A 23148-nucleotide genomic window follows, 5' to 3' on the forward strand; every position below is an offset into this window, starting at 1 on the left:
TCACCATCTACTTCAGGCTTCTGTGCTAGGGGAATTGGTTAGTTCATACTGAGGCATGCTTTAAATGTAAAACAATACATCTGGATCATGAAGATTTTGTATGAAATAACTGTTAATGAGATCATTTCCTTTTTTGTCATTTATTCATTTATTCTGTGGTGCTGGGGTGGAACCCGGGTCCTCATGAATGGTAAGAATTCATTCACTGAGCTGTCTGGATCCATTGTTTTGTTTATATAAAATCTTCAGGACCCAAATCAGACTCCCCTTCCACTATGTGGGTCCCGAGGAACTAACCCACAGGGTTTGGTAGCAAATACTTTTACCCACTGAGCTATTCCACAAGCATTTTTATGTTTTGTTTCTTGGTTTTGTTCTTTTTTCTTTTTTTCTCCCAGATAGGCATTTTTTGTATAGCCCTTGCTGTCCAGGAATTTGCTCTGTAGACCAGGCTAACTCAGAGACCTGCCTGCCTCTGCCTCTGAGTGCTGGGATTAAGACATGCGTCACCATGCTGGCTCACCAGTACTTTTATTTGCTCCATGAAACAGTCTTTAGCTCAGGTTGTATTGGAACTTGCAACAATCCTGGCTTAGACTCCCAAGTGTTAGGATTACAATATATGAGCCACTACATAGGGCTTAACATTTGATTTTTACAGAAGTCTCTAATATCAGTCTAAGGAACTCAAAATGACCAGTTAAAAAAATTAAGAGACACTATTCAAATCAAGCAATTTTTTAAACAAAATACTAAAAAATATTAAATTAATAATCACTGTGTTATGTAGCCACATTCATAGTAAGGTACAGGCTACCTGAACCTAAATCTCAGCCCCACCACTTAGTAACGCAAACCTCTCTATGCCTGTTTCTTCAACTGTAAAATTGGAGCCTTGTCTCCCAAGGCTGTCAGGATACTGAGAATATGTATTACATGCTTAGAACAATGTCATACATGTGGCAGACATTCAACAAATGACTGCTAGACTGCTTCCTGATCTTGATTTCTTTAGGTCCAGCTGCAACAAAGAACTTATTGATAAACGTTTTCTCAATGATGGGACTCAAACCCAGGGCCTTACCCATGCTAGGCAAGAACTCGACTAGAGAACTGTATCTACAGCTGACTTATCACACTATAATAAACTTTAAAGATCCAAATCCCTGCTTCTGTAACTTACAAAAAAAAAAATTGCTTTTGTCTTCATGTGCTGTGACCTTCTCAGTCTAATCAGCTGTAACAGAAAACTTTTTGCTCGTCAATGAGTTTCATTGTCTATAAGCTCCAAGTTTTTCACTTCTTAAAAGTTCAAATGTTCAATCCCCATCCTGAAAGGCAAAGAGGATGGACATCAGAAGAAAAAGAAAATAGGAAACAACCTCGGAACCTGCTACAGAGGGCCTCTGAAAGCCAGAAGAAAACAGGAAACAACCTTGAAACCTGCCACAGAGGGCCTCTGAAAGCCTCTGCAGTATAGACTGTCAAAGCAGATGCTGAGCCTGATGGCCAACTGATGGGCAGAGTGAATGGAATTTTATGTAAGAAGTGGGAAATAGTAAGAGCTGGAGGGGATGGGAACTCCACAAGCAGAGCAACAGAACAAGGTAATTTGAACACAGGGAACTTCCCAGAGACTCATACTCCAACCAAGGACTATTCGTGGAGATAACCTAGAACTCCTGCACAGATGTAGCCCATGGCAGTTCAGTGTCCAAGTGGGTTACCTAGTAATGGAAAGAGGGACTGCCTCTGACATAATCTGATTGGCCTGCTCTTTGATCACCTCCCCCTGAGGGGGAGCAGCCTTACCAGGCCACAGTAGAGGACAATGCAGCCAATTTTGATGAGAACTGATAGACTAAGATCAGAAAGGAGAGGAGAACCTCCCCTATCAGTGGACTTGGGGAGCAGCATGCATGCAGAAAGGGGAGGGAGGGTGGGATCGGGAGGAGAGGAGGGAGGGGCTTATGGGGGGAGATACAAAATGAATAAAGTGTAATTAATAAAAAATTAAAAAGTTCACTTGTGGGGTCCCCCCCCCCCAAAAAAAAAGCACAGCTAGTAAAAGTCCATGCCACCAAAGCCAAGGACCTGAGTTTTTTGTTGTTGTTTTTGGTTTTTGCTTATCTGTTAGTTTTTCGAGATAGGGTTTCTTTGTGTAGCTGTGGCTGTCGTAGAACTCGCCCTGTAGACCGGGCTGGTCTCAGATCCAGCTGCCTCTGCCTCCAGGGCACTAGTTTTATCCTTAGGTGCCACATGGTGGAAGGAGAGAACTGACTCACACAAGCTGACCCCTGACACATGGGCCTAACATAATGTACATGTAACAAAATAAATGTGATTTAAAACACTGAGTGCTCATTTGTAAATGTCCTTCATAGAACTTACCCCAGGCAGGTGTGGTACCTTATACCTGCAACTCTGGCACTTGGGTAGCTGAGGCAGGATTATGGAGGTCGAGGCCTGCCTAGGCAACACTATGTGAGACCTTGTCTATAAAAACAAAACTAAACTAAAAACATCTTACTTCCATAATTTCTCTTAACTACACTTGTTTAATTCCCACATCCTGTTACATTAGAAAAGAACAACTTTCCAGGCAAGAGAAATTCACATATGGAATCAATTCTTTTTCCCAGTTTATATGGAACAGGGTAATACTGGTGGAACCAAACATATTAGTTGCCATGCCAATAAAACTTTTCCTCTTGCAAAGTTTCATAATACAAAAAAAAAAAAAAAAAAAAAAAAACTGGATTCAGAACTGATTACAGTAATACCAAGCAAATAAAGGCCACAATGATGTCATCTGAATCTATTCCAAACTAATCTAGGCCATCTACAGAGAAGTGCACTTTAACATTTAAGTTCAAAAATTAAGCACAATAAAAATAAACATCTTAAATTCACAATGTTTCAAGAAATGGAACAAAACCCCTGGTCTCACACACTTACATGTAAAAAGAAGAACAACGCAGGGTGCGGTGATGCACACTTGTAATCCCAGCACTCGGGAGCTGAGACAAGAAGGCCACTATAAATTGAGGTCAGTCTGGGCTACACAAGTGCAGGGCCTTTATCAACAAACAAAACCATATAAAAACTCCAGGTTAGCTTGTTATCCCAGAAGCCACAAACAAGTCTCCGGCTCATTAAATACAGAAATGTGGTAAACTGCTTAACAATAGTCTTCTTTGGAGTGTCAGGCTGCCCTATGTGCTTACAGTATTTGAAGAATGTGGCTTTAAACATGAAGCACTTCCCAAGAAGGGACGCGGGTCTTTAGGCCATGTAGCCTCTGTCACACTGTTTCTTACAATCTTTTTCCTCCTGTGATAGGGATCAAACCCAGGGCTTGCATATGCTAGGCCAAGTGCCATACCACCAAGCTACATTCCCAGCCCGTATTTCTTATAATCTTTAAAACTCCTCTGAAAACAAAAACTATTCTTAGCACAACCTCTATAAAAACAGGCCACTAGATTTGCCCTTGATTCTAAGTTGCCCAGCCTAGCTTTACACTGTATCTTTTTGTTACAGTACCAATTACATTATTTTCTTCCTTCAAATATTTGCTCCAACACAACCTTGGTAAAGCCTTTTGAACTTGTCCTTACCTGTTCCTCTCTATATAACATACTATGCAACAGTGTATCACCAATATTTATACTTAACATCAGATCTCTGTTCTCTACCCACCCACCCTTATAAATCCATGAAGGCAGGCATTTGTTGTTGTTTTTTTTTCTGCACTTCAGGAAAACAGTTCCAGGAATATTAGGCTCTCAATAAATAAGTCTACCCTCAAACCTAACAGGTAACACAAAGGAAGAAGTGTGCCCTCTATGTAAAATAATCCAACAGGTTAAAAGAAAAATGCTCAAAGACAAACTTACCAAGTAATTTTAAGTTGTTTCAAGTAGTCACAAGACATTTTAAATAAAGAGAGGTGTTAAAGCACATGCCTGACAATTGTGGCCCATACCTTTAGTCCCAACACTCAGGAGGCAGACGGAGGCAGGGATCTCTTTGAGTTCAAGGCCAGCCTGGTCTACAGAGCCAGTTCCAGGACAGCCAAGGCTATACAGAGAAACCCTGCCTCAAAAATCTTTTGCCAGAGATGTCTGAGACAGGATTGCAAACAAAACTATTCTAGACTACATATTAAGACTCTATCTCAAAATAACAAGTTAAAGTACTTCTTACTATCCCACGAAGTTAGCTTCGTTCTTAGTCTAATTCTTTTGAAGCATATTTTAGCTAATATAATAAACAAATTTCAATTATAATTCCTAACTAAGTTCTACAGACCAGTCCTACTTTCTTTGATCTTATCCAAAAGTGTTCCCTGCCAGTTAAACTAGTTTGGCAGCTTTCAAGTTTGGCAAAGCAAGAAGTTACTTTGCTTTTGTTTTGTTTTAACAGCTCCTCAGAATACTCAATACATAAGCTTCTGACTATCATATTTCTCCTACTGTCTACCATTTGATTAAACCAAGCTCCAAATATATTATGCTCAGTGATTAACCTGATTTGAAAAATATTTTACTGTTGTTTTACAAATTACCTCTATAAAACAAGTTTTCTGACTATAAGCCATATGTGTGTGTACACGCACAAAGACAGAAAGCAAGATAGTAACCGAATGTATCACTATTCAAATTACAGTGGCTCAATTTCTGTTTAAAGCATTACATACAACTGGAAAATACTTTCTACTGTGACCACTGAAAAACTGACCTTGGGACATCCCAATAAGTCATAGTACTAAATATACTAAGTATCAATTTGAGCCTCATTAGTTAGGGTCTCTTATAGACTAGGCTGACCTCAAACTTGTGATCCTCCTGCCTCCATCTCCCAAGTGCTGGAATTCCAGGTAGGCACTAACAAACTAAGCCTTAATGTGCAATCTAAATCATACTATTTACCACATCAAGACATTATTCAATTAAACTATGAGGAAAAAAAAAAAAAACCTTGGTAGATTAGTAAGGAATGCTTACAAGAATATTCCAAAAATAATCTAAGCTACTCATCCACAAATTTTATATAACTGTAATTCTGCCTTTATTACTGAACTAGCAACTTCAATCTCTAAAAAAAATTTTAAAATCCAACTCTACTATTAAAGATTAAGACAACTAGAAAAGAAAAAACTCTGAAAGCCAATTCTTTATAAACACAATTCTGTACTTTCAAAATGCTAAGACTGTAATTTGGAGAGAGAGAGAGAAAAAAAAAAAAGCAAGACAGACTCCTGAGAGGTTACAGGTTTATAATCCCAACTACTGCAGGATGAAGCAAGGATCACAAGTTCAAAGTCCACCTGAGCAACTTAGCAAGTCCCTATCTCAAAATAAAAACCAAAGGAAAAAAAAAACAAAACAAAACGGTCAGGCATCGTGAGAGTGTGATGGAGCACTTGCCTTGTCTTCACAGGAGGGAGGGAAAATCTAAGTATCTTCAACTGTTACTATATCCTCAGTTGTCAAAAAAGTTTACTAAAACAGGGAAGAACACCTTAAACAGCCACTATTTAGGGGAAATTTTTCTTTTTATATCAATCTTAAGAATCAGGTGAGTCTCAAATTAGCTTTTTACCATATATCCCTGGAAAATAAGATGGCCCAAGATTCCAATACATCCCACTTCTCTACTCCAAGTAACATAACGTGAGAAACTGCACTGTGTGAGTCCTTTATTTTCTGCATGTCAGTGCTTCAGCAACACTACAACCATAAAGAACAATTTCCAAGTACTGTACTTTTTAGCTGGGGGAGGAGATCACAGTCTACAGACTCTTTACTTATATTAGACAAGATTAACCTCATTCAAATCTTACTGCATGTTTATAAATTCACACAAATACAGAAATGATGCAATTAAACAAAATCTTTAGGATTTTTTTTTTTTAATTCTTCCAGTAAAACTTTTTCTGCAGGCTCTAATTTTCTGCTTCATTATCACCAATGGTTATGGTCTGACTTCCCTACATCAGTTATAAACCTCTTATACTCTTAAAGAAATGTAAGTGAAAATTACAATTTCTTTCCAAAAGGTTTAGGGTTTTTCAAATTTCAAATGTTTCCCCCCTCCCACCTTTCCAGACATTTCAAATAAACTAAAAATAACTCATCTCACCTGCAACATTCAGTAATAGCAATCACTTGTATAAAATTTTTAACTATGCCCCCAATTATTTTAAGACACACAAAAAAATGGCTGTCTACCAATCTGTCTGTCACAAGTTAGAACACTACATTTAAGAATCAACATGAGGGTTTCAAGTTTCCTCCAGTTTAGGCATTTATACCTTTGTGCTTATTTTGTTTCAGGATGTTACTATAGCATTGATATTTGTATAACCATATTTATGTACCTTAAAATGTAATCTTTAAAACACTAAGAATTACATTTACGATGGAGCTTTGGGAATTTTAAAAAGCAACTAAAATGTTCTTAACTATCTATCAGCTTCTTTTCTAGAGATATTTCTATTAATGTGAAACTGAGAACTTTAGGCTTTAGTTGCATCTTGAATTAAAAAATCCCTCTGCACCAATAGGAGCCTACAACATAGCACCTTTTCTCATCTGCTTTAAGTTAAATGTTTTTGTTTTACTTACAGCTCATTTTTGTATAGCCTTCTGCTTCTCAAACATCTTTGGTAAAAGCTCCATTATACAATATGGCCAAAACATGAAGGACTAATACTGTCCAACTATACCATGATATCCGGCTTGATTTTAATTTTCAGACACCCTCATAAACGAAACCATTCCACCTTTTCCTGTATACTGACTGCCCTTGCAGTCCACATTTCCCAAATTCCCTAATTTTAATTCCTTGAGGATCACTAAATTAATCCCTAAGGCTACATAAGAACCAGATGCTGCTTCAGAAATGCTTCTGAGTCAACATTAACATTTGGTTCAAAACATTACCATAGTGGTCTCAATCTAGTTACTGGTCCTAGTCAGTTCATCTTGTTAAGATCTCAGTACGACCAGTGAGCACAATGCTTACCCTTAAAGAAAAATAATTTACATTCATTGTCATCTGTAGGTTCTTTCTCTCCATCTTACTTCCCCTTTAATTGTCATCCAAGTCTACATCATTCATTCAGCACATTTCCTTCCTTAAAGGAGATGTTATACTACTGAACCAACAGAATTAATATCCACTTGCAAGAGTTAATCCTACAATGAAGCAAAACTAAATACCTTCTTTTTAATAAAACATCTTTTCCAGTGTCTTAATTGAGATGTAGATCACTCATCTATTAAAAAAAATGTCTTATCTTCACTTTAATCAGTTGCTGTAATGTGAAAACAGGAATGTGTATTTTTTCCAGCTTGGTTAAAGGTGCATATAATTTGACTTTTGAAATGTTTTATTAGTGAGCAAAGCAAATGTTTAGTAATTTTAAAACTACTGGTCTTAAGATATTTGAAACAAGTAACATTCCAGTTTTGCCCAAAAGCCACTTAAAATATCTACAAATACTTCATCTCTGTGTGGCATACACCATTATTGCTCCATTTTCTGGAAAAAGTCTATTTTTAAATGAAAGGAGAGGGAGACAGCTAACTCTGCAGTGAAAAAGATCTGCACCCTTGTACAGGCTATGCTTGTTTTACGCAGCGAAGTTAGCTATGGTAAGGGGAACTGGAGTTTTACTCCTACTCATGCATGTTAATAGCTGACACTTCAAGGGATTTCTTACATTACCTGTTTAACACACCGATGTGCAACTGGAACATTACACTGGTATTACTCATTATTTTGCCACTGTGGGCTAAGCTCACCATACTCGTCTTGGATATAAAAGGTCACATTTGAAATTGCTAAAATTAGAGCTAACAAGGAAGGGGGGGAGCCTTAAATATAAAAGACAAACGGCAGTTTGATTAAGCAATAATTTTCAGTTTACTAGATGAAACAGACTTGCAACATAGTCTGCATGAATGCAAAATAAGCCATCTACAGCAAGTGATAAGAAACTGGGCAAAAAGGAAAAAAGCATACATTGGGAGGAAAAAAGATTCTCTTGAAATAAAAAAATCAAACCATTATTATAAGGACTTTACCAAGAGCTGCTATTACCCCACCCCATCTGCTGGAAGTCACAAGAGTATCTAGCACTGTATTCGTGTCAAATGTCAGATCAGAGCATCCTAACACAAAGCAAAAGAGACAGAGCGAAAGGGAAAAAATGGAAACAAAGAAAATCCCCAACCCCACTAAACCGTAGAACTCCCGAGTTTCGATTCATAAAAGAGTGCCAATTCAAAGAGGTGATGATGGTGGCGATAATCCTATGAATGGGTTTTTGATTTCTCTCCTTCCGGGGGATGGGTGGAGGATGCTCATTAGGATTTGTAGTTAGAGGTTAACCATGTGAGCCCCTCATAGAGTCCGTCCCCGGAGGTGGCACAGGAGGGCTGCACATACCAGTTCCTGTCCCGAATCCGGGTCAGGCCCAATTTCTCCTGGATCTCATGGGGTTTCATGGCATCAGGCAGGTCCTGCTTGTTGGCGAAGATGAGGATTATGGCGTCCCTCATCTCCCGGTCATTGATAATGCGGTGCAGCTCCTGGCGGGCCTCGTCGATGCGGTCGCGGTCGGCGCAGTCTACCACGAAGATCAGACCCTGGGTCCCGGTGTAGTAATGCCGCCAGAGCGGCCGGATCTTGTCCTGGCCGCCCACATCCCACACGTTGAACTTGACGTTTTTGTAAGTCACCGTCTCCACGTTGAAACCCACCGTGGGAATGGTGGTCACAGACTGGCCCAGCTTCAACTTGTACAGGATCGTTGTCTTGCCGGCTGCGTCCAGGCCCAGCATGAGGATCCGCATTTCCTTGTTCCCGAAGATCTTGGATAGCACCTTCCCCATCGCGTCGGAGGAGCCGGGGCCGGGGGCATTCAGGTGTCCCGGGTCCCCTCAAGCTTACAACGCCGCCGCCGCCGCGAGACCGAAACGAAGCCGCCCGGCCGCGAGGACGCCCTGCGGCCTGCGCGAAGCTGCCTGCTAAGGGGGCAGGGGGCCCGGCCCGCGCTCACTCGGGCATCGCCCGCCGCCCGGGCCCTGCGTCTGCGCCGGGAGAGCCGCCGCCCTGCTGGGGCGAGGCGCGGCCGGCCCGGAACTGCCCTTCCCCCCCCGCGGGCGCCGCGCGAGCGCCGCCGACAGCTCCTCCGCCGCCGCCTCGGCAGAGCGGCGGGTCAACCGCGGCCCTCCCGCCGGCCCGCGAGCGCCGGGCTCCGCACCGACCCCGGTCACCCGACGAGGAGCGTGGCTCCGCGCCCCGTCAGGTCATGGGATCCTCGCGGGAACTCCGTGCTGCCTGCAGGGACACAGAGAGGGAGAAGGGAGTTACCGCCGGGCCTCCGAGCGCGCGGAGAACGACGCGGCCCGCCCTGCGGGCTCGGCCCGCCAGGTTACCTCCAGCCGCCGCCCCGAGCGCGGGTTCCCTCCGGCCTCCACCTCCTCCTCCTAGCTCTGCCGCCGCCGCTGCCGGAAAAGGCGCCGAGGAAACCGCCTCACTTCCCCTCCCGACTGCGCAGGCGCGGCTCGGGCCGACCGTTCGGAAGAGCGCGACCTCTGAAAGGAGAGTGGCCCGCGCGCCCGACGTCACGGGCGCCACGCGCCTGGGGCGGGGCTACGGCGGCCGGGACGGCGCGCGCAGGCGCCTCGCGGGCCCCGCCGGCCTGGGGCTGGCTGCGCGCCCACCTGTCGCTCCGCGGGGGCCTCCCCGGTTTCTCGCCGCCGCCGCCGCTCGGAGGCGGGGAGCGGAGCCGCGGGGGACCGGCTCGCTCGCGGCGCCCCCGGCTCTCTCCCGGACGCCCCGGGCGAGGTCCCGCCCGCTCGCCCCAGCCTTCCGCGCCCGGGTCTCCCCCGTACCCCGTCGCCTCCCGACTTCCTCCGGGTTCCTGGAGGACACGTGGGAGGCTCGTGTCCCGTAGAGCCCGCCAGCCTAGCTCGCGCGTTTACTAGCCTGGGCTTCGCTCCTGAGCCCTGCCTTTTCGAACGTTCACACTCGTTCTCTTTGTAAGTACCGTCAGGGCCACCCACGTTTCTCAGGAATTAGAGTCTCGGAGCCGCCGAGATGGCTCCGCCGCCCAGAGCGCGAACCGCGTTCAGTCCCCAGAACCCGTGCGGTGGAAGGAGGGAACCGACTCCCTCAAGTTGACCTCTGATCACTGTTTTTTTATTTTTAAATACTCTTCCGTTTAGTGTGCGTGGACACAGCGGTCAGAGGAAAACTTGGCAGAGCCAATTCTCTCCTTCCACCGGGTGGGTCCCAGCTATCCAACTCAGGCCGTCATGTTTGGCAACCGACACTTTTACCTGCTAAGCCATATTGCTGGCGCAGAAAACCTTTCTGTATTAAATGGATAGTGTTAAGATTAAAATAAGGTGAGACTTTATCATAAAAGAACAAAGATCAACACAAGGGGGGGAGGAAAGTTAAAAGAAGTTGCTACAACAGCGTATGATAATGTTTTTATTTTATAGTTTAAAAAAAAAATTGAAACCACCAGCCAGACATGGTGGCTCACACCCAGCCCAGAACTGATGAGGCTGAGGCGGAAGGGCCGCCTAGGCTAGAGTGTGTCACTCCATTTGACAAGTACTGGCCTCACATTCACTGTGTAGCTTAGGATGATCTCAAAATTATTGTTCTCCAGCCTCCACCTCCCAAAGATAAAAGGAGGACTATTACAGGAGTGAACCAGTGGAGCGACAGGTATTTGAAACCACACCAGGAGTTTTACTTAGGTGTGACTGAAGATTCGAATTCCGGTACCTCTGCTTACAGAGCAAGTGCTTTTTATCCATTGAGCCATCTCCCCAGTCCCAATAACAAATTATTAAAGAGTAATTCTAGTACAACGCAGGTAACAATGGTCAGAATATAGCCATTGATAGAATTTTAAACCTTGTATAGCATGCCTCTCTTTATAAAAAGTCAGTTTGCGGGCCGGTCCAGATGGCTCAGTGGTTTAAGCACTTGTCACCCACCTCGACTTCAGTTTAATCCTCAAGGTTCCACATGGAGAAAGGAGACCTTATTCCTTCAAGTTGTTCTCTGAACTCCACTGATGTCTACACAGTAACACCCACATCCACATGCCAAATAAAATTGTAACTTAACCCCAGCACTAAGGCCCCAATGGATATCTGTGAGTTTGAGGTCAACCAGGTCTACATATGTAGCTCCAGGGCAGCCAAGGATACATAAGTTACCAGAAAAAAAAAAAAAGTAAATTTTAATATAATAATTTTAATGTTATACTTCCAAGTGGTAACAATTTAGGCAACTATTAAACCATACCACAGATGAAACATTTTATTTTCTTGACTCCTTCTGGGGAGTGATTTTTATTTGAATATTATGTTAATTATATATAACACCAGTTTCATTTTGACATTTTAAAATATGGACATATTTTTCAGTCATACTGATTTACTTTTTTCAGCTAGCCCCCTTCTACTTTCATGCCTTTTTCTATTTTTTGTGATACAGTAAGTTTCATTAGGGTTGTTAACAGGAACATGAGCACCATACCAGTGGCTACACCACTTGATGCATGCCTCTTCCCCTTTCACTGGTTAGCTGCATATAAAATGGGGAGAGGACAGATACATGAGCCCTTCCCCACTTCCATGATTGGGTATTTCCAGGCCCAAATCTCATGTAGGTAAATCATGGCTGCTGTGAGTACAAGAGTGCTAACAGCTTTGCCATGCCATGCCTGGAAGTCAATGTTCCATACCTCTCGCCCTCCTTCCCCAGGCTCTTCCATTCCTCTGTGATACTCTCAGAGAGTGGGAGGGTGTGGTATAGATGTATCCTTATGGCTTGGCACTCAACTGTCACTATGAGTCCAGGCAGTCACTGGTTTTGAACTCCTGACCCTCCTAATTCCACTTCCCAAGTGCTGGGATTAAAGGCATGATGCTGAGTCCAGCTAATTATATTCTTAAATCCTGCCCAGCTCCTCCTGGCTTACTTGGGTAACTTACTCATCATTGCTTATCAATTTCTATTCCTGTCTGGGAGAAAAAATATCTCTTTTCAATGAATCTAGCAGTCTGTCTTCATCTTAACAGCTGAAGAGGCTGAGGCACAGAAAAGGCTGAGCAAGATCTTAAGATCAATAAATGCTGTAGAACAAATTCAAATTAAGATTGTTTTTATTTATTTTGTTAGGGACTGATGATAAGATTGGGTCTCACATGGCCATCTTGCTGGTCCTGAACTCATGATATAGACAAAGCAATCTTGAACTCTGACTTTCCACCAAGTGTTGTAGATGACAGCATATACCATCAAAGATGACTTTTAGTTTGTAAAAGAAGGTCTCATTATGTAACCCAGACTGACCCACTGAAATCAAAATCCTCCTGCCTCACCTAAGATTTTGAAAAATCCATTCCTGGCATTCTTTTTCTCTGTGTACTGAATTACTGTGTTTATGGGTGAATTCAGGAAGGTGCCTAAATCAATGGCTTTTAGCACTGACTGCACATTTAAATCACCTGAGGAGCTTTGAAACCATATCCCAGATCAATGCAGACAAAATACCTGAGAGCAGGCGTTGGGGCTTTTTCCTTTTTTTTTTTTTTTTTTTTAAAGGATCCTGACTGTGTTTGGCTTTTTGTCTGGTTTTGATTTTCATGAGACAGTGTTTCACATTGAAGTCCAGCTTGTCCTGGAACCCATCTGTAGTACAGACTGGCCTCAAACTCACAGCAACCTTTTTCCACAACTTCCCACCTGCTAGGGTCACAGTGCATCTCCACTCCTGACTCATGTTTCAGCTGAGTCTGAGACTTGTGTGCAGCTAAGGTTGAGAACTACTTGCTAAGTTTTTCTCACATTCAGAATTCGGTGAAGTTTGACTCCCACTTACTATTTCCCATCCCTAAAATTCCAAAATATATACATATACATTATATATATATAATGTTTACACATATATATATATATATATACACCTCCTGTAACCTATCAAGGTAGATCTGTCAGGCAAAAGCATAAATCCTTCAAAAATGATTTTTAAAAAGTAACTCTTTTCAAGGCCAGCCTGGTCTACATGGTGAATTCTAGGACAGCCAGAGCTACATAGTAGAGACCCTGTCTCAAAGCAAAAGAAACCTCTTTTTACTTCTATAAAATGGATTTAATTCTGAAATTCTCACTGATACACGTTATTGTACTTAGTTCCCAGCACCCATTATTCTTCCTTATCCCTTATTCACCATTTCTGAGATGGTTTTTGGTTTTGAGACAGGGTTTCACTATGTAGCCTTGAGGGCCTGGAACTTGCTTTGTAGACCAATGTAGCCTCAAACTCATAAGAGATCCACCTGCTTCTGCCTCCTTTCTGAGATTCTTAAAGGTATTTTGACAGCATACCATAATTATAGCTTAATTGTCAATAAAACCAGAATCAACTAGTCAGTGCTACTAAAAAAAAGGGAATCAGGCCAGGCATGATGTATTCCTGTTATCCAGCACTCAAGAAACCAACACAAGAAGACCTCAAGTTCAGAGGCAGCCTGAGCATAGGAAGACTCTGTTTCAGAAAAATAAGAAGTGTGAGAGAGAGGGCCTGGAGATGGAGCTCAGCTGGTGTTGGTGGTTCAAATAAGTATGGCCCCCATAGATTTGAATGTATTTATGTATCAAATACATAGATTCATGTATTTGAATGCTTGGCCCATAGGGGGTGGCACTGTTAGGAGATGTGGTCTTATTGAAGTAGGTGTGGCCTTAGAGTAAGTGTGTCACTGTGGGAATGGGCTTGGAGGTCTCCTGTGCTCAAATTATATCCAGTCTGACAGTCTCCTTCTGCTGCCTGTGGATCAAGCTTAGAAATGCAGGGCCTGCGCTAGGTGGATAGGCTTCAGGACAGAAGGGGAAATGCCACTAGAAAACATAAGCCAGGAACCAAACACATGAGAGTCTCTGCTCCACATCCTTTTGAGGTTTTACTTTGTAAGCACACATAGTGTATGTACCAAGAACAAACACCAGAGTAGCTTTGGTGCTGATGAGAACCTTTGAACCATCAATACGTTTACCTGCCATAGCTTCTACTCTGAGAGAGAGAGTTTTGAACACAGCAGTCAAGATTTATGAACATGGAAATGTTTGTAAAATCCTAGGTAAATGTTATACTATAACCAATTTAACAACAGCTTAGCTGAGCACAATTTATGGGTCTCTATTTTGAGAAAGAAGGATTTACATCGCAGTAGGCTTAGAAAAAACCTACTACATTATATGCCCACAAATAGCAGTCCCATCACACAGTGATAAGGACTGGGTCAGTGGTGTGTGACTCTGGTGGATCCTGTGTAGCAGCATTCACTATGAGAGGTCAGTTACTCTGTGTACCGACTTCAGAATCTACTAGGGTGACGCCACAAAAAGAAAGCCCCAGGGGCTCTGCAGCAGTTTGTGAGGTGTGGCTTCACTTCCAAATGTAGAAACAGATCTTTCCTCTGTTTATTATATCCTTTGACCACCACGAGAAAAAAAGTCTCATGAACTCCACATGCTTATTATAGAGTAGTAACCTTGATTATGTAAGAAGATTGACCTAGAACTTCATAACCGCTTTGGCTGCACACATCTTTAACAGTGTATTAAAGATGCTAGAAATAGAATGGGTCCTTCTGCCTGGACACTCACACCCACAACACAGAACAAAAAGTAGAGTCTTGAGGTTCATTTTTTCAGATCTCCCTCAGCACACACATCTCTGACCACACTACCTGAACCTCAGGTAGACAAACTATCCTAATTGCCTACTTCCTCCTCCTTTCCTCCCTCCCTGCTCCTCTTTTTTTTTGGGGGGGGGGGGCTGGGGATTGAACCTGCCTACCAGCATGACCACTGAGGTATACCCCCACATTTTGTTTTTTGAGATGCAGTCTCAATTAGTAGCCCGTGCTAGCCTCAAACTTGTGTTAGTCCTGCTTTTGCTGCTAAGCACTAATCTTGGTATGCGCTGCGCTTGCCACTAATCAAATTAATGCTGATAATTTAGGATTAGAGGCAAAGAAAGACTTTTCATGTTTCATCTCAGCACACCTACATCTATTAACCAGGATGTGTCAAAGTCCATTCTTTGTGTCTGTGGACACTGGGTGGCAATATAAGTCCCCCATCCCTCTCCCACTCCTCACCCCTCCTGTGCCCAAGAGAAAGAACAGGCTACTGCCCTATAGTTATAGATCCTTCCTTGGTTTTGTATGTCAAGGCCTGAGCTTTCTGAGACAGATTACATCTTCATATTAAGTTACCTTTCTTTTGCTAAGGCAAGTTCCAGTCAGCTTCTGTTACATGTAAACAGAAGTTACAGCTTTACAAAACATGTCAAGGAAAAACGTGTGCAGGTAAAATAATTTTAGCATCAAAACAATTGCATCAAGCTGGGCACGGTTGATGCATGTCTGTATTCTAGCACTCAGGAGGGGATGACAGAAAGACATATTCAAGGCCAACCTGGGCTACACCGTGGGATCCTATCTGGGAGGTGGGTGGGACAGGCATTGTGGCACAATCTGTAATACTAGCAATCTGGAGGCACAGGCAGGAGAATGATGGAGTATGAGTTCATCTTCATCTACATATCATGTTCAAGACTAGCCTGTCTCTAAAGAGAAGAGAGAGAACCTCAAAGTTTAGGCATTACTGTCACTGTTGCTTTCTGGGACATTAGAATATCGGGAGCCAGGAGTGGACTATTGATAAGCTTAACTCAATACATTTTAGTTTGGGGTGTGCCTATGTGGTATGTGTACATTCTAACTCAGTTTATGAAGAGCATTAAACTGCTATGTGACCTCACCCCTTCATCTATCTCTGACTTGCTTCCTGGAGCCCTTAGAATAACTCAGTGCATTCCTAGCTGGGTGTGGTAGTGTACTGCAGTTCCAGTACTTGAGAGGGATAGAAGGATCAGGAGTTCAAGGACACCCTGAGGCACACAAGACCCTATCTTAAACAGAAGGGGAGAAAAAAAGAAAAAAGAAAGAAAAGCAGGCAGGTAAACAAGAATACATGAGGGCTGGAGGGATGGCTCAGTGGTTAAGAACACTGCTCCTCCAAAGGACCTGAGATCAATTCCCAGCACCCACATGGCAGCTCACAACTCTGTAATACTGATTCCAAGGGATCTGACACCTTCACACTAATGCACATAAAATAAAATCAAATAAATTATTTTTAAAAAAAAAAAGAACACATGAATAATACATTCTTTCAGGCTACAGAAGTAACTTTGTTGTTGTGCAGAATCTTACTGTGCAGTCTAGGCTGACCTGAAACTCTTGGTGTAGCCCAAGCTGGCCTTGAACTTGCCTCCCAACTGCTGTGTTACAGATGTGTATGGTGTGGAGCTAGATGTAGTTTTTTTTCTTTCTAGCCTTCTTTCTTTACTTCATTTCCTTCTTTTTTCCTTCCTTCCTTCCTTCCTTCCTTCCTTCCTTCCTTCCTTCCTTCCTTTCCTTCTTCTTTCTTTCTTTCTTTCTTTCTTTCTTTCTTTCTTTCTTTCTTTCTTTTCTTCTTGTGTGTGTGTGTCTCGCTATGCAGCCTTGGCTAACCTGTCAGTTCTCAACCTTAGGTTGTGACCCTTTTGGGGTTGAATGACCTTTTCACAAGGGTTGCATATCAGATATATACATTATGACTCATGACAGTGACAGAATTACAGTATGAAGTAGCAATGAAATAATTTTATGGTTTGGAGTCACCATGACATGAGAAACTGTATTAAAGGGTAGCAGCATTAGGAAGGTGGAGAACCATTGCACTATGCTGACCAGGACGAAGCTGGCACCAAGCTCACAAGAGATCCACCTGCTTTTGCCTCCTTGTGCTAAGATTACAGGTATGCACTACTGTGCCTTTCTTATTGTGGGAGAAGAAAGGGACATTACAAAATCAGTGGGGCAGTTTTTCAATAACTCATTAAGCTTAAACAGAGAACAGTCATTAAAAACAAATGCAATAGACCTGGGATGATAGAGTAGGTATATATATTCACATTCTTCTTTCTAGGCAGAACTAAGAACTACAGGCTCTACATATAAGACATGTTCTGGGGTACTCTTCATTAAGGAACCCACACATGTGGGTGTGTCATAGTTTATGTGACTCTTTGGAAAAACCACAACCTATGTTCTCAGGTGTGTCCTAATTCCTTCTAAGCTCCTGCCTGTTTCTTAACCATCAAGCTTAAGCCTGTATTAAAATATCTTCATGAGGGGGGCTGGAGAGATGACTCAGAGATTAAGAATCCTGCCTATTTTTCCAAAGGTCCTGAGTTCAGTTCCCAGCAACCACATGGTGGCTCATAACCATCTATAATGAGATCTGGTGCCCTCTTCTGGCCTGTAGGTACACATGCAGGCAGAATATTGTATAAGTAATAAATAAAATAAATCTTTTTTAAAAAAATCCTCATTAAACCCCAACTCTACTTCATTCAAAAAAAGGGGGGGGAGATAAAACACTGGAAGGTGGAGAGAGGCAGCCTTGTGAATACTCTGAATTTTCTTTTGCCTCATATCTTCCAGATCCAAAGCTTAAGAAGCCAGCTACCTAGAAATGGCAAACTCCCCAAACCAAAACCAACCAAACAAACACAAAGCCCAGGCTTCGGAAGAAAAGCCTTCCCTCTTTAGAAAAACATCAGGAAAGGGATGGCCTAGGGAATGAAAAACTTGTGGAAATGGTAGCAACAGCCTTGCTACCCACAGCCCAGGAAGACAAGTTGCCCCAAACATTCCAGTATGAAAGCAGTTGCATGAGCTCTTACATACTCACAGAACAACCACAAAAAGTTCTAAATTTTTTATATTTTCCAGATATGTTGGTGGGAACATTGGGTTGGCAGGCTATGCAAAGTGGAGAAAACTTTGCTGAGGTCTCAGGTGTCATCTGGTGACATTCTCAGCTTCTGCTTAGTGGAAACTAGTGGTCTAAGTTAATACTTGTAACCTTATAGTCAAAAGGATGTCATGCCAGACAAACGTATGCAATAAACAGCTTCTAAGGGGACTAAAGGCGACCTAAGATGATTTGGTCCTAGAACATCCTATCTAAAATCATGACACTCTAATTGGTCACTCAGCCTTGTAGAATCTTTGTCATGATTTTTTTTTTTTTTCCTGGAAATTTCAGTTCACACCAAGCTCTTGAAACTCATACTTGAAGCAGGGGAACATCCTATTTATTTACATAAGTATTTACTTATTAGGGCTCTCATGGAGCCCAGCCTGGCTTTGGAGTTTGCTATGTATCCAAGGATAACCTTAAACTCTTGATTCTTCTGCACCCACCTCGCAACTGCTGAAGTTACAGGCATGTACCACCAAACTCAAACTAAGCCCTTAGCCAGTAGGGTCTGCGCTAACACATTTCACTAAGTCTGGGTAGCTCCCATCAGAACTGAATTGTAGGGTACCCATTTGATGTCCAGACAGTTAATAAACTGCTTAGTGTGAGCTGAATTTCCACATTTGGTTATCAGAAATGTTGAGTGAATAGGAAAATGTTTTTTCTTTTACCCTTCGACCCCAATATCACCATATCCTGTGAGAAAGTGTCAGTGAAAAACAAGAGGGTCAGTTAGAAGGTATCACACTACCTTCTCCAGCTAAGGTGGGGAGCCAGTGGCCCCACATCTACCCAGCAGTGACAAGGACTTCACCCACCCCTCATCATGTCAAAGGACGCCAACAGGAAACCTACACTATTGGTTGTCCTTACCCGGCAAAAAGCAAGGTGGTGTTCCCTTTTTGTAAAAAGCTAGTTGGATACTAGCAGGCTTGGAGGTCTTTGGATTCTGACTCCTCCTTCATGATCAGCAGCTGGTAAAACAAGAACTGTCACCACAGGACTCTGACCGCTGGTATACAGAATGGGGTCTGAGTCATATCTCTCTCTGGCCCTGGGTGGAGGTATGACATTCAAGACTGCCTGGAGAGACTTCAGTAGGCAGCTACCGAGGCCTTATGAGATTATTATCTGTCTGGAGGCTCTGTGGTAAAGACGAACAACTTAGCATGGCTCTCTCTCGTAAAAGTCCATTCAAGTGGCTGTGCTCCTCCCTTGGGCAGGAAACTACCCCTCGTGAAACGCTGTCTCTCCTCTGGAGACTTCCTACCTAAAAAATGGGCCAGCATGGGTGGGGTGTTGGAGAGAAGGCTCAGTGGTTAAGAGCACTTGCTGCTTTTCAAGAGTCATGGGGTTTGGCTCCCAGCACTCAGATCAGGCAGCTTCTAGCTCCAACTCCAGGGGAGCTGATGCCCTGGCCACAGATATCAGGCACATTCTGCACACACACACACACACCTTTAAAAACAAGTAGGTCAGCACAATGATCTCTTGGCTACTAGCCCTCTTAGGCTTCCAGAGTGCTGCTCCTGTACTCTGCTGGAAACAAAGTATCCTCTGTACTACACTGTGTGCCTCCTAAGTTTTTTCTCTAAATTTTTTCTTTTTTTTTACTGTGTGTGTGTGTGTGTGTTTCCCACAATATGAATGTGGAGGTCAGAGTACAACCTGCAGGAGTCAGTTCCTCCACCCTTGGGTTTCAGGAATTGAAGTCTGTGGACTCAGCAGCAAACACTCGGCTCCCTTCCCCTCTTCTCCCCATCTTCCTCCTTCCGCTCTCTCACTCCCCATCTCCTGTTGCTCTGGCTGGCCTTCAGAGTCTAATCTTCCTGTGTCCACCTCTCACGTGCTCTATTAGAGGTGCACACCACCACACCCAGGTTCAGAGTGCTGCCCATCACACATGGGGTCACACGCGGCCATCTCGCAAGCTGAGAATCCTCAGCTCTTTATCTGAATTCTTTTGTTAGCATCTCAAGGACTGGGGAGCTTGGGGGGGGAGGAGAAGTGGTCCAGAGCCATCCCAGTAACATTGTTCCTGTTGGAGAGCCGCTAGACGAAACAGAAGTCTAAGTAAAATCGAGGAACCTTCAGTGCTCAAAATATTTAACTTTCAGCCCAACCTTATTCATCATGAGAACTCAAAGTGACTTGTTTAAAAAGATATTAAGTGGGCCGGTTGTGGTGACACACTCCTTAAATCCCAGCACTCAGGAAGCAGAGGCCGGTGGATGGATCTCTGTTTGAGTTGGAGGCCATCCTGTTCTACAAAGCAAGTCCAGGAGAGCCAGGGTTGTTACCCAGAGAGACTCTGTCTCAAAAAACAAAAGCAAGCAAGCAAACAAAAACAATATAATAAATGCCAATACCAAGATAAAAATCATCTTTGACTCTTCAACAAAGATCTTAAAATGCCTTAATAAGCAATTATGAACATAGTTCAAAGAACTGAAAAAAATATAAATTCTTGGCAAAAAGAAAAGAAAAAAGCCTCAGGAGAAACACGGAAGATATAAACCGGGTGTGGTGATGCCTAGCATTAATGAAACCATGAGTTTAATCCCTAGTATTTGAGAGGTAGAGGCAGGAAGATCAGGGTTTCAAGGTCATCATTAGTTACAAAGTGCTTGCAAGAAGAGCCTGAGCTATATAAAACCCTGTCTCAAAAAGGAAAAAAAAAAAAAAATCCTGACTGTAGTGGCACACATCCTTAAACTTAGCATTTTGGGGACAGAGGCAGGCAGGTCTCTGTGGTTGAGTTCCAGGTCAGCCTGGTCTACAGAGTTCCAGGCCAGCCAAAGCTGCATAATAAAATTCTGTCTCAAAATAAAAATGCTGGCAAGAATTTTTTTTAGTGTTTGTTTATCCACTTACATGCTTTGTTTTGTTTTGTTAAGACGGGATCTTGCTATGCATCCCAGGGTGACATTTGACTTATATAGCCCAGGAGAGCCCCAAAATTGATCCTCCTGCCTCAGATTCCTATACACTGGGATTAAAGACATGTTTCACTACATATCCAGCTATCCTGGCAAGATTAATTTTTTAAGATATAGGAAAGATTATTATAAGTATACACTGAAGCTGAGATGACTGTGCATGCCTGTAGTTCCAGCACTTGGGAGTTTGAGGCCAATCTAAGCTATATAAAAAAGTTTTGGGCTAGCCTTGGCTACAGGTAAGACGCTGCCTCAAAGAACAAACAAAAACAAGAAAACTTCTCATCTGGAAAAGCTAAATAATCTTTGTCAGGGCCAAGGACAATATGCCCAATGTCAATACTATTATATATCTATTATAATTGAGGCTGTGTAGTGGTGGGGGATGGACAAACAGGCCCATGAAACACAATTGTTGGGGGTCGGTCTGGTGCTATGTATTCACATGCTAAGTACTAGTCCCTAAGTTTTTCAGTCTAGATGAGTAAAATTTTTATGTACACCAAGATGTTGTGTAAACCCTGCTCCCCAATTTAAAATTGATTGGTTAATAAGAATAGCTAAAAGCTTGTAACTGGACAGAAGAGAGGTAGGCAGAGCTTAGGTTCACGAGCTTGGGGTCGCAGAGAGAGGGACAATGAGGCTGGAGAGAGAAGCAGGAGAGGAAGCCAGAGAGAAGGAAGTCCCCATGGGGGCAGTATGGACCATGAGCTCATGGTCATGGGGGCTGTCTTGGTGGACCAGAAGCAGCCTGCCCAGGCAGGAACAATTATGGCAAGTAACTTGGGGTGTGTAGCTGGGAAATAGCAAAATAGCTTAGAGGGTTGGTACCTTCCCAGTTATTGTGCTTTGAAGCTTATTATAAATCTAAAAGGTCTCTATCTCAATTATTTGGGAACTAGCTGGGGTACAGAAGCCCTCTCCAGTCTAATAAATATTCCACAACACACAATGGAAAAAAGCCCCACACAAATATGCCCAACACAAAACATAAATGTTACCGTTTTAACTATTTTCAAGCATACAATATTTGAGTATTAGCTGCATTTTTATTATTGCTTCCGCAGCGATAACAGTGAGCCTGAAGTTGCACCTCACTGCACTTTTGTTTTTCACTTTTTTAAAAAACAGAATTATTTCTCTAGAGTTTTTAAGAACTTTATTTATTTATGTAGAGATAGTCTTGTCCAGCTGGTGGTACAGGTCTACTCAATGAACCATCTGCCTGCCCTGGTTTTTTAGACAGATGGATACATGAAGCTTAGGCAGGCCTTGAACTCCATATGTAGCTAAGAATGACCTTGAACTAGTCTGCCTCCACATCCAAAGGAATGGAATTAAAAAAACATCTGCACTTCTCCTAGATATTAATCAACCTTTTAATCAAAGGACATAAGTCACTTCCTTTATAATATAAAGAAACATTAATATTAGTTTTCAAAATAATAAATAATAATTTAGAAAAACATAACTATATATTATATAGACAGTACCCTTCTGTAGTATGCATATGTAACATTGTTTATCTGTATATGGTAGTGACTATAGATTGCCCATCTCTCTGTCTCTTTTTTAGGAAATGTATGTAGCCCTGGCTGGCCTAGAACTCACTATGTAGACTAGGTTGGCCTTGAATTCAGACATCCACTTGCCTTTGCCTTGAGTGCTGGGAGTGTGCCATCATGCCTGGCTATGTTATCCCTTGTAAAAAAAAAAAAAAAAAGGTGAATTTTCCTTCATTTCTTGACATACCTCAGGCTATGCTCCCCTTTGAGAATAAACTGTGACACAAAATGAATCAAAACTTTGTCATTGTATAGCGGAGTGGAGATCAGTTGCAGCCTGTGCCTTCTGTGTAGTGTACATATAAATAATATAAACAAAGCTGCTTGCAGAGTGCATTAGCCCTAAATGCAACCCATGAAGAAAGTGTGAATCCCTGCGGTCATAAAAAGTGGAGCAGAAGCCACAGTATAATGCAACATTCTTCGTTATTGATAATGTGAGCTGTAATAATATATAGTATTTAGGAAGTACCCCTTAGCACAAACCTTGACTCTATGCACTCAATAATCACATCATAAAACCGAAACAAAATATTAACAACTAGACTAACCACACACAGAAAAGCTTAAAATGCCCCCTCCACAATCAAAGAAGTGAAAGTCGGTTGCCATTTGAGCCTTGGAAGGCTATTTACAGTTTCAGTGGTCTCACACCAGTTCTGGAGAGAAGGAAGTCTCCAGCAGGATGTTACTGCCTTAAAGCCTCCACAAAAGGA

The 23148-nt window shown here is 42.6% G+C and overlaps 1 protein-coding gene across 1 annotated transcript; it reads right to left on the reverse strand.

The window, feature by feature from the left end:
• Positions 1 to 5687: 5687 nt before the first annotated feature.
• On the reverse strand, positions 5688 to 9552 carry Arf6 (ADP ribosylation factor 6). Its single transcript, XM_055595445.1, has 2 exons — positions 9453 to 9552; positions 5688 to 9354 (listed from the first exon to the last, which is right to left on the reverse strand). The coding sequence occupies exon 2, from the start codon at positions 8904 to 8906 to the stop codon at positions 8379 to 8381; it is 528 nt and encodes a 175-aa protein (XP_055451420.1). The 5' UTR covers positions 8907 to 9354; positions 9453 to 9552; the 3' UTR covers positions 5688 to 8378.
• Between the last annotated feature and the right edge of the window lie 13596 nt (positions 9553 to 23148).

This window comes from Psammomys obesus, unplaced genomic scaffold (assembly GCF_907164565.1).
Source record: "Psammomys obesus unplaced genomic scaffold, mPsaObe1.curated_primary_1811, whole genome shotgun sequence".
Classification (NCBI taxonomy): Eukaryota; Metazoa; Chordata; class Mammalia; order Rodentia; family Muridae; genus Psammomys; species Psammomys obesus.

What these genes read in the sequence shown, in the direction of transcription:
- Arf6 (XM_055595445.1), bottom strand. Translation starts at nt 8,906, where the DNA reads ATGGGGAAGGTGCTATCCAAGATCTTCGGGAACAAGGAAATGCGGATC.